The sequence below is a fragment of the Echinops telfairi genome, unplaced genomic scaffold (assembly GCF_000313985.2).
Source record: "Echinops telfairi isolate 266 unplaced genomic scaffold, ASM31398v2 ScPeMD7_7468;HRSCAF=8506_0, whole genome shotgun sequence".
Lineage (NCBI taxonomy): Eukaryota > Metazoa > Chordata > Mammalia > Afrosoricida > Tenrecidae > Echinops > Echinops telfairi.
Genome location: NW_022111369.1, coordinates 6,403,804 through 6,413,475, shown reverse-complemented (window position 1 = coordinate 6,413,475; position 9,672 = coordinate 6,403,804). Strand labels below are relative to the sequence as shown.

At 50.2% G+C, this 9,672-nt stretch overlaps 1 protein-coding gene across 5 annotated transcripts in view; it reads right to left on the bottom strand.

Moving 5' to 3' along the window:
* The window catches only part of PLA2G12A (phospholipase A2 group XIIA), a 47,017-nt gene that overhangs the window by 5,308 nt on the left and 32,037 nt on the right, over nucleotides 1–9,672 (bottom strand). For 3 of the 5 annotated variants that reach the window (XM_045284038.1, XM_045284041.1, XM_045284040.1), the window contains exons 2-6: nucleotides 7,309–7,413; nucleotides 5,000–5,042; nucleotides 4,202–4,348; nucleotides 3,804–3,880; nucleotides 3,295–3,470 (exon numbers count right to left, since the gene is read on the bottom strand). In XM_045284038.1, the coding sequence (XP_045139973.1) occupies nucleotides 3,295–3,470; nucleotides 3,804–3,880; nucleotides 4,202–4,348; nucleotides 5,000–5,042; nucleotides 7,309–7,413 (548 nt within the window). Of the gene's footprint in view, nucleotides 1–3,294; nucleotides 3,471–3,803; nucleotides 3,881–4,201; nucleotides 4,349–4,999; nucleotides 5,043–5,308; nucleotides 5,384–7,308; nucleotides 7,414–9,672 lie in introns of those variants that run through there. The other 2 variants (XM_045284042.1, XM_045284039.1) reach the window with 2 other exon arrangements.

Below are 9,672 nucleotides of genomic sequence, written 5' to 3'. Positions count from 1 at the left end.
AACTCACTGCTGAGTCATTTCTAACTCATAGCAACCCTACAGGTCAGGGCAGAACAGTCCCTGTGAGTTTCTGAAACAGTTAACTCTTTACAGGCGTAGAAAGCCTTGAATTTGTCCCGTGGAGCGCTGGTGGTTTCAAACTGCAGGCCTTGCAGTTAGCAGTCCCACACATAGCCACTATGCACCAGAGGGAACTAACGAGCTCAGTGGTGTTTTAGTGGTAGAATTCTCACCCTCCACGCAGGGGACGGACCAGAGTCCCAGCCAGTGCACTTCTTGTGTAGTGACTGCCTTGTCTGTGAAGACTTGGTGTGTGCTATGATGCTCAGTAGGTCCCAGCTAAGACAGCCGAGGACGGCCTGGCTGTCAACTTGTAAAAATCGGCCAATGCAACCTTCTGAATCACAAGCATGCAATCTGCAACCAATCATGGGGATGGCACAGGACTGAGCAGCATTGTGTCTCATTGTGCAGGGGGTTGTCAAGCATTGGAGGCAAATTTAGCTGCTAATCATAAAGGCCGAGAAAATGGCTTCCCTACTTGGGCAGATTTTTTTTTCAAAGTTAAAAATATTACAATTTCTAAAGTCATTCTAATATTGGTGGCATAGCTTCCAATAACATAGCAAGATACAAGCCACTCTCCTAGGACAAATGTCAAGGATTTTGTCTTCCTTGGATGGATCCACAGTCAATGGTCATGGAAGCAGCAGTCAAGAGATCAAGACGCATCACAGTAGGTTTATCTGTTGCACAAGACCTCTCTAGCGTATTGAAAAGCAAGGGTGTTACTTTGGAGACTAAGCCATGGTACTTCCAATAACCTCATGCATATGGAAATTGGACACTGAATAAGGAAGACTGAAGAAGAACCGATGCACTTGAACTCTGGTGCTGGAGGAGAGCAGACCGATCTGTATGGCAGAAGTCAGGCCCGAGTGCTCCTTAGAGACGAGGATGGCATGACTTCAGCTTAACCTATTTAGGGCATGCTGTCTAGGGAGACCATTCCCTAGGGAAGGACGTCGTGCTGATAAAATAGAAGGGCAGCGAGAAAGAGGAAAGCCCTCAAGGAGATGGCGCCACACACTGGCTGCAACACTGGGATCAAGCCCAGCAACAATTGGGCTCGGGACTGGGCAGTGTTTCCTTCTGTTGCACATACGGTCCCTATGACTAGACAGCAAGTAACAGCAGAGTGCATGCAGGAGTGGCTCAGGGGTAGAATTCTCACTTTGGTGGTGTGGTGGGTTATGTATTGGACTGCTAACCACAGGGTCAGCAGTTTGAAACCACCAGCCACTTTGCAGGACAAAAACGAGGCTTTCTACTTCCATAAAGAGTTCCAGTCTTGGAAACCCATAGGGACAGTTCTACCCTGTGTTACGGGGTTGCTCTGCATCAGACTTGACTCAGGGACAGCGAGTTGGGCTTTTTCGGTGACTACCTGCCAAATTACGTCTGCTCCAAGGGCACTGTAGACGGAAAACACTCGGTGGTTTTCAATTTTGTTAGGGTTCAACCACACCCACAGTACAAAGAGCTGCCCTCTCTTTTGATAACTACACTATTTACCTAAGAACTTGTATCTAATCAGGTAGTGCGTTTCAATTTGAGTTTCATTTGCTTGACTGCTGCCATAAATGGTGAAGGGTCAAGTCATCCTGCCTGACCTGAGAAGTCATCCATTCACGGAAGGCCTGAAAGGCACCACATTTCGTCCACATTGACACACACAGGCTCACGTTCACTTCTACTCATAAGGGACCCAGCAGGATTCCACTCTAGTATGATAAATGCATCAATTAATTCTAAAGGAGTTAAAAGAATCTTAAGCTTTTGGGGAAAGAAACAAAGTTCTGAATGACTTCTATTAAATAAAAGATCCCCAATAGCTCATTTTTACAAGGGTTTTTAAAATTTTATTCAATATTATCAGCTTATTTATGGACCTCATTTATGGATCCCCTATAACTTGGGGAAACCACCTGCCAAATCAATTGTAGTACGAGCTGGCCTCTTTTGAGGGCTTAATGTAGGTCAGGCACTATTCTAATCCCATCATTCTTCTTACCGGATCATTGTATTCTGACGACCACCCCATGGGGTAGGGGCTGCTCTTAGACCTTTTGCACAACCTTTCCCTCCCTTGTGGCTCTTCCCACGGCAGCGCGTGTGTTATGTCCAGTGATGTGATGTGATGTTCAGTGTTGGCCATTCCCCGTTTCCTGAACCAATCACCTGCCATTGCTGTCCTCTGATGTCCCCCGACTTCTCGGAGCCAAGAGGAGCCCTGGTGGCCTAGTGGGGACACTTTGGACTGCGAACTCCAAGGTCAACAGCTTGAAGCCACGGGCCACTCTGTGGGAGAAGTTGGGGCTTTCTACTCACGGAAAGAGTAAGGCTCTCGAAATCTCACAGGGCAGTTCTGCCCTGTCCTGTAGGGGCAATGTGAGTCAGCATCCACTTGGCGGCCGTGAGTTTGGTTTGGGTTCTCGAAGCCACCCTCCTCAGTGCCTAACCGTTGCACCTCCCTTTCCAGACTGTACTCCATTCCCTGAATCCTCCTAGATGTTTTACTCTATCCAGGCGGCCTGTCTTACTTTTTGAAACCTGTAACTCCCCGAGTACAGATGCCCCGAGGCAATGGACCCAACCAGAGGGAATCAATCTCAGGTGTTGTCTTCACCCAGCCGCGCCCCTCCCCGGGATGGGAAGTGTGACCCCACATGATTTCCCTGTCGCCCAGGAACCACCTTCATGGAAAAACAGAACTGCAATGTTGCAACATCAGGAATTTGTTTGTTCAAGATTCTTACTGAAATACCGCGTGGTACTGTTTTCAGGCAAAAAAAAAAAGATCCCTAATCCCCTTTTGGAAAAGAGGAAGCATCCTGGTTTAAGCAGGGGAAATGGATGAGGCCCAGTCGGGGAGAACATGTGAGTTTGTCCTTTTCCTCTGGCTCATGTAGTCTCGGGATCCCAAGACTGACTCCTCCATAGCCTAATTGGCTCGCGGGGCCCTTGGCCGGCAGTGAGCTCTGGCAGCTCTACCTGCCAGCGGCTGGACCAGGGATTAGCACGCTGGTCACCGGAGTCGCTCCAAATGCCCAGCCACGTGCTGGTTTAGTGTCGTCAAGGTCCTGAGAGTTTGGAGGAAGAACTGCTGCTACGAGGAGCCAGGATTCAGAAAGGCCCTCTCCACTGCTGGAGAAAAGGGCCTTCAAAATCGGCTTCGCCCTCAGTCTCTTAAATACGGACTTTAAAATGAGCTGAGCACAAAACCGGTCTTACCTGGATGATAAATATCTTGGGTTTTCCAACCAGACTCTGACACTTGTCTCCTTTGAACAAGTCGATCATGGCCTGGATCTCCAGCTTGGTGTCGTAGGCGTAGATGTGATTGCCTTCGCCGTGACTCAGGAAGACACACAGGAAGCAGTCGGCGTCCGCGTGGCTGGAGGTCGACGCTACCACGGCCCGAAAAGTTCACGTGGAGACCTTGTTAGCCACTACATAGAAAAACCCAACTAACCCAAATAAACATAAAGATGGACAGCTATCGATCCAGAGGGGAGGATTTTGTAAGGCTAAATATCTGTGAAAACACCGCTTGGTCTCATTGTCATTTGTATCAAAGACGGGGCTTTCTACACCTATGAAAGTGACAGTCTCGGAAACCCACGGACACTTCTACCCTGTCCTCTAGGGTCGACATCATGTAACTTGAGGGCAGTGAGTTATAAACAGGACCATTAAAATACTCATTCTTACTGGAGGAAGATGAACAGAAAGCAACACACCTGTGTGAATTTGGAGGTAAAGTTCTTCTGCCTTAAGATTGTCAAAGCATTTCACTTCAAATCCTAGATCTGAAAGCCTGGTGACATATTAAAGTGAGTGTTAACTTCCGGTCTCTTTCTTGAGGTCACATACCATGACCTTAACTTTTGAAAAAATCAGAACACATCTCTATGACATTTGCTTGTGCAGAAGAGAAATAGAAACGAAATACGTTAATGATGGTCTGCCTTCAAAGTGCTGAGAGTACAGTAAGCGAAGACAGAACTCGGGCAAGCTCTTCAGGAGAAGCTGCTAGCTCACACGAGCTTGCTCACGCACACCTCATCCCTGTTGGCAACCTCTGGTAGGTAATCCTGCTCTCAACTTAGAATCTCATCTTGAGTATTCATAATACCACCTGCGTCGCAGATTTTCTCGATCTGCAGTGGTGCCACGCCTCTCTGGCAGTGTTAACTTCCAGAAGAATCGCTCATGATTGAAGATTAAAGCAATTCCTCTCTTCCTGTGGTCCATTCTGTACTTCTCTGCCGGATCAAACATTTCGCTGTTAATGAAAAGTGGAACCAGGTGTTACCTCAAGTCAGGTTAGACACTGACCTCCCCTGGGGTCCAGGGTCAATGGGTAGCATACAGAGACAGCTGCTTCTGGTGCCACTGCCAGACCGCTTCACTGGCAGGCATGGGGGGCGGGGTTTGTCTCACTTACTGCCATCCAGGTAATTCTGACTCACAGAGCCCTGGTGGTGGGTGTCCTGTTAGGTATGGGCTGCTAATCGCACGGTAGGCAGTTTGAAACCACCATTCGCTCCACAGCAGAAAGATGAGCTTTCTACTCCCATACAGATTTACGGTCTTGGAAACCCCCGGGGGGCAGTTTTAACTGTCCTCTATGGCTGCTGTGAGATGGGGGAGACTGCAGTTGTTGGTAAACAGCGGCTGCTCTCAGTGCCCCAGCCCGGCTCAGAGGTCTCACCGCTCGAGAATCCATGCTCTAATGGGGGTCCCGCAGCCAGGGGCAGCCACTCACCTGCACACATATCCACCAACCTCCCCCAAACTAAATCCTGACCTTTGCGCCACTACTGCCCAGTCTTGCTTTGGTTTCCACAGGTGGATCATGACCCCTGCGATTCCACCCCCACCCCCACCCCCACAAAGGAGAGATCTTAGAAAGAGCACGTTTTTTGTTTTTTACCTTCTATAAAAGGCATCTGTTTCTGTCATGTTTTGTTCTCCTCCTGTCAAAAGGAAAAAGGTTGAGTTTTGTTCATTATCTTTCTGATTTACGGGGGTGAAACCAAGTAGGAGCTCCCATCTCCCCTTCAGTGTCTGAAGTCTAAGACTTGGCTTGTCGCTGGTCTAAAAAGCCATGGTCAGCAAAGACGGGGTGTGTGGGGCAGTGATGGGAGACTGTTAATCAATATAACAGGAGAACTACACGTGCCGATGGGGTCCTTTCTTTCCAACTCCCAGGTCTGGGGTCCCGAAGGACAAAAGTTCTTACAAAGAGAAACAGGGACGTGACGGCTCAGACTCCTTCACAGCAAACTGTACTTAGGGAAGGCCTAGCATTCTGGAGCTGGAATGAAATGGGAAACAGCTGGATAGGTAAAACGATTTGGGATTTTTTTGTTTGTTTGTTTTTTGTTTTGGTGGCAAATACTTTACTGAAACACTGTAAATGGCGGTCTGTGGTACATGCCGGCTCTTGTGGTGAGAGCCGGGAAAAGGCAGACCTGTAGGGGGAGGAAGGAGGGGGCAGCGGCTGCGGCGGATGAGAGAGATTTCCTATCACCTGAATGACACACCTGCATTTCTAACCCTGTGATGAGGGCTTCCCCCATCCCCATCCCTGCCCCCCACTCCCTGGACAACCTCTCATTGACTGCCCCTCTCATGGACTAGTGAGTCGGCATCCACTTGATGGCAGCGCTTTTGGTGTTAGTTTAACGCCAGAGTCCTGGGGTGTTGCCAATGGTGAAGGTAGTTGGCTCTAACCCACCCAGAGGCGGCTCAGATGGCAGGCTTGGCAACCTGCTGCCAACCGTCACAGCCTTGAGAACTAACCCCCAGGCGGGCGGCGGCACACATGGGGTGGGTGGGTGGGGGGGTCATGGGTCAGAACTGACACTGCAGTAACGAGCATGCCTCCGGGGCAGCACTGTGCTATCCGCATGGTCCACCCAGCACTCACTATCCCCAGATGGCTACCGAGTGCTTGAAATGCAGCCAGGTGCCCCGGAGGGACTTCATTTTTCACTTTATTTAAATTTAGGATCTGCATCTAGCTGCAAGGTCAGCAGTTCAAAACCACCACCCACTCCACCGCAAAAGAGTGACAGTCTCAGAAACCCACAGGGGCAGTCAGTCCTGTCTGTCCTGTGGGGTGGCTATGAGCCAGAACGGACTCGACGGCAGCAGGTTTGGGTGTTGGTTTGCGGTAGCTGGCGGCTGCTCTACGGGACACGACAATCAAGGTCCACGGACTGGTGAATGTCTCTGGAGCTCATACACTTATTTCACAGCTTGGAGGGGAGAAAGATACAGTAATGCAAAAACAGAAATAGCACCCGTCTAGCAAGAGGCACTCCTCAGTGGAGGCATTTGAAGGGGGTCTGGCCTCTGGGAGCAGACTCCCATCCATCTCCTAACCCAAAGGGTCAGGCCCCTGACTTTCCCCGGATACCTGACTGTTTGACCCCCACTTCTCTCTGATGAGAAGACAGTGTGGGCTAGAGAGTGGGGAAGTGAAGTCAGCTCCAGTCTCCTGTCCCCACCACTGTCAGCCTATTCCTCCGGGCATCCCTCCACCAGAAATTCCCAACCTTCTGCCCAACAGGTCCAAAGTCATTTTTCTCCACTTTGTGCATCAGACTTGCTGGAAAGCAGGAATTCCTGGATCCCAACCAGGATGGGGTGGAAATCTTGGGGGGGAGGGTGGGCAATCTCTATTTTCAAAAAGGTGATTCACTAACTCCGAAGTTTGACAGTCAATGGGACCCCTCCAGCATGCCTCCCCTCCCCTTCCCGAGGCTTGCTGCCGCGTCAGAGATTGCTGATCGATGGCACCTGTGGCCACGGCGAGCCCGGGCCCTCTGTGCTTCCTGCTGCGGGCACTGCTTGAAGGAAATGCTCCGTGGATTTTCAGGCCTTCCGTTTTAAAAAAGCTACCCAGGAACCATCTCCCTTTCAGAACGTTACCACCTTATCTTTTTACCAATTATGCGGGGGTTGGGTGCCTTCAAGTGGGGCCTGTCTAACTCACTGCGACCCCAGAAGGCAGAGTAGAACTGGCCCCCTCACGGCCTCGTTAGGGGAGCCCCTCTCCAAGCCTCTTCCCCTGCGGGGCCACCGTCGTTTTCAACCACCAACCTTTCCATTCATAGCTGGGCATTTAACTGGTGCCCCACGGGGGCTCCCTAAAACCAAGTAAACGATGGGGAAATGGATTAACTGTGAACCCAACACCCTGAGTGTATGCCTGCAAGGCCACAATCTCCTCACCTGCACAGTCTTTAAAGCAGCGAGGTCCTTCCATGGCAGAGAAGCTGGCAGCCGGCGCAGCAAGCTCACCCTCCTCAGGTGTCTGCATGGAGTCAACTGCTGGGCCTGCAGTGGGTCAAAGTGTACCTGGTAAGGGCTGTGCCAAGTGGCCACTGGCCAAGCTACCCCAGGGCCCCGGGGGTGAAAGTCCTGGAGGCGTATGCGTTACTGCATCCTGAGAGCTCCCGCTTTCCATTCCCAAAGGAAACAGGCAAGTGCTGCAGAATCAAAAAGGCTTTTATGAACAAGACTAACCTATGACCCAGCCATCCCTGTACGTGTTGATATAGATGCCAAAGAAAGAGCCGTAGCGTGGACAGATACACGCACACCGTGTTCATCGCAGCACCGCTCAGAGCAGCAAGAAGATGGGGACAAGCTAAATGCCTCTCAGTGGAGGACTGGATACAGACAGATGGACTCGGGTGCACACAACACAGTGAGATACTAGGCATGGCTACAGAGCAATGATGGCTTCATGACGTGGATCAATGTGGAGGGCTTTAGGCTGAGTGACCTTAGCCAAAAATGGTCAAATACTGGATAAGACTACTGTTCACATATTTTATTAAAATGAAGATAAAGGTTTCCATACCCAAAGAAATAAGACTGATGGTTCCCAGTGGTAAGAGGGCAAAATGAGGAAGAGGAAGCAACAGGTCGAGGGCACGTGGGTGTTAAGGAGCGTCAAGGGGAACAAAATCTTCCCGAAGAAGAGAGAACAAATACAGGAGGAGCAGGGCAAGCTATTAGGAAGTTTGATCAGATGGTTAAATTGTTGAAAATAAAAGCGATCTGAAATGTAAAGCCTCACCTAATTCATACTTGAGGTATTTTTGTTTGTTTTAATCAAAATGTAGAGCTACTGTTTCTTGACACATCCTCCATCTAGGTCTATAGATTTCTGAAGACAATATTTCTCAAAACACTGGTGGCACAGTGAGTTTCACGTTGGGCTGATAACCACAAGGTCAGCGGTTCGAACCCACCAGCTGCTCCACAGGACAAAGATGAGACTTTGTAGTCTTGTAAACCCAAAGGGACAGGTCTACTCTGTCCTGTAGGATCACTATGAGTCATAATCAACTTGATGGCCGTTTGTTTCAAATCCTTCCCTGAAGAATTCTCTCGCGCTGATTTACACCACATCTGAACTGCAGTTTTGGCATCGGGGGGCTCAAATCGAGACTCTTCGATGTGTTCTTGGAGTGTGCGCATAAAAGGAAGCCTGAAGGGGCAAGATCAGGGCTGTAGGGGGGAAAAGGTAAGGTTTCCCACCCAAATCCGCGGCAGGTGCACTGCTTTGAAGGGGAAAAGTCCTCTGAGAAACCTGCCGGAGCTTTTTCTCACCAACGCAGGTGTCGATTTTCTTCAAATGCCTATGAACACCCATGATGCTCTGGTGTCCCTGGAGAACATTTGCAGAGATGACCCCTGGGAGTCCTAAACAGGCATCAGCAGAACCTCCTGAGCTGGCCTCTGCTCCAACGTCACTGGACAAGCAGGTCCCTGCGGAGGACACTCTTGATGGGGCCTTTTTAGGAAGGTCTCACGCTAATGAGACCAAGCCTAGGAAGGGTATGACTGACAGAACTAGTCTGCATCCAGCCACTCATCACAGGGGCATGTGTACGCGCGTTTTGTTAGAATGAACCTAGATGTGTGGGGACATTGAATAAGGAAGACCAAAGAAGAATCGGTACATTTGAACTATGATGTTGGCGAAGAATATTGAAATGTACCACGGACTGCTACAAGAACAAACTCGTCTGTCCTGGAAGAAGTACACCAGAGTGCTCCTTAGAGGCAAGGATGGCGAGACTTCATCTCACACACTTTGGGCATGTTGTCAGGAGAAACCAGTCCCTGGAGAAGGACATCATGTCTAGTGAAGTGGAGGGGCAGCAAGAAAGAGGACGGCCCTCAAGGAGAGGGATGGACATAGTGGCTGCAACACTGGGCTCTCAAGCACAGGAACCATTGTGAGGACGGCGCAGGGCAGGGCAGGGTTCGTTCTGTTGTGCGTCCAGTCGCTATGGCTCTGAGCTGACTGGATGGCACCCACCACCACCACGAGGGTATATGATCTGGACACCCCATCGCCATGCTTTTTGACTTACTGACCCTCAGACTTTCAAAGGCGCTTCACATTTCTGCCTGCTGTGTGCCAGCAATTGGGCTTGGACTCACCATGGGCTGGTGGGGCAGAGTGGAACTGCTCGGCAGGGTTTCCGGGGCTGTAACCTTTACCAGAGCAGACCCCTGGCCTTTCTCTCAGGGAGTGGCTACAGGGTTCAAAGTGCCAAGCTTTGGTTCTCAGCCTAG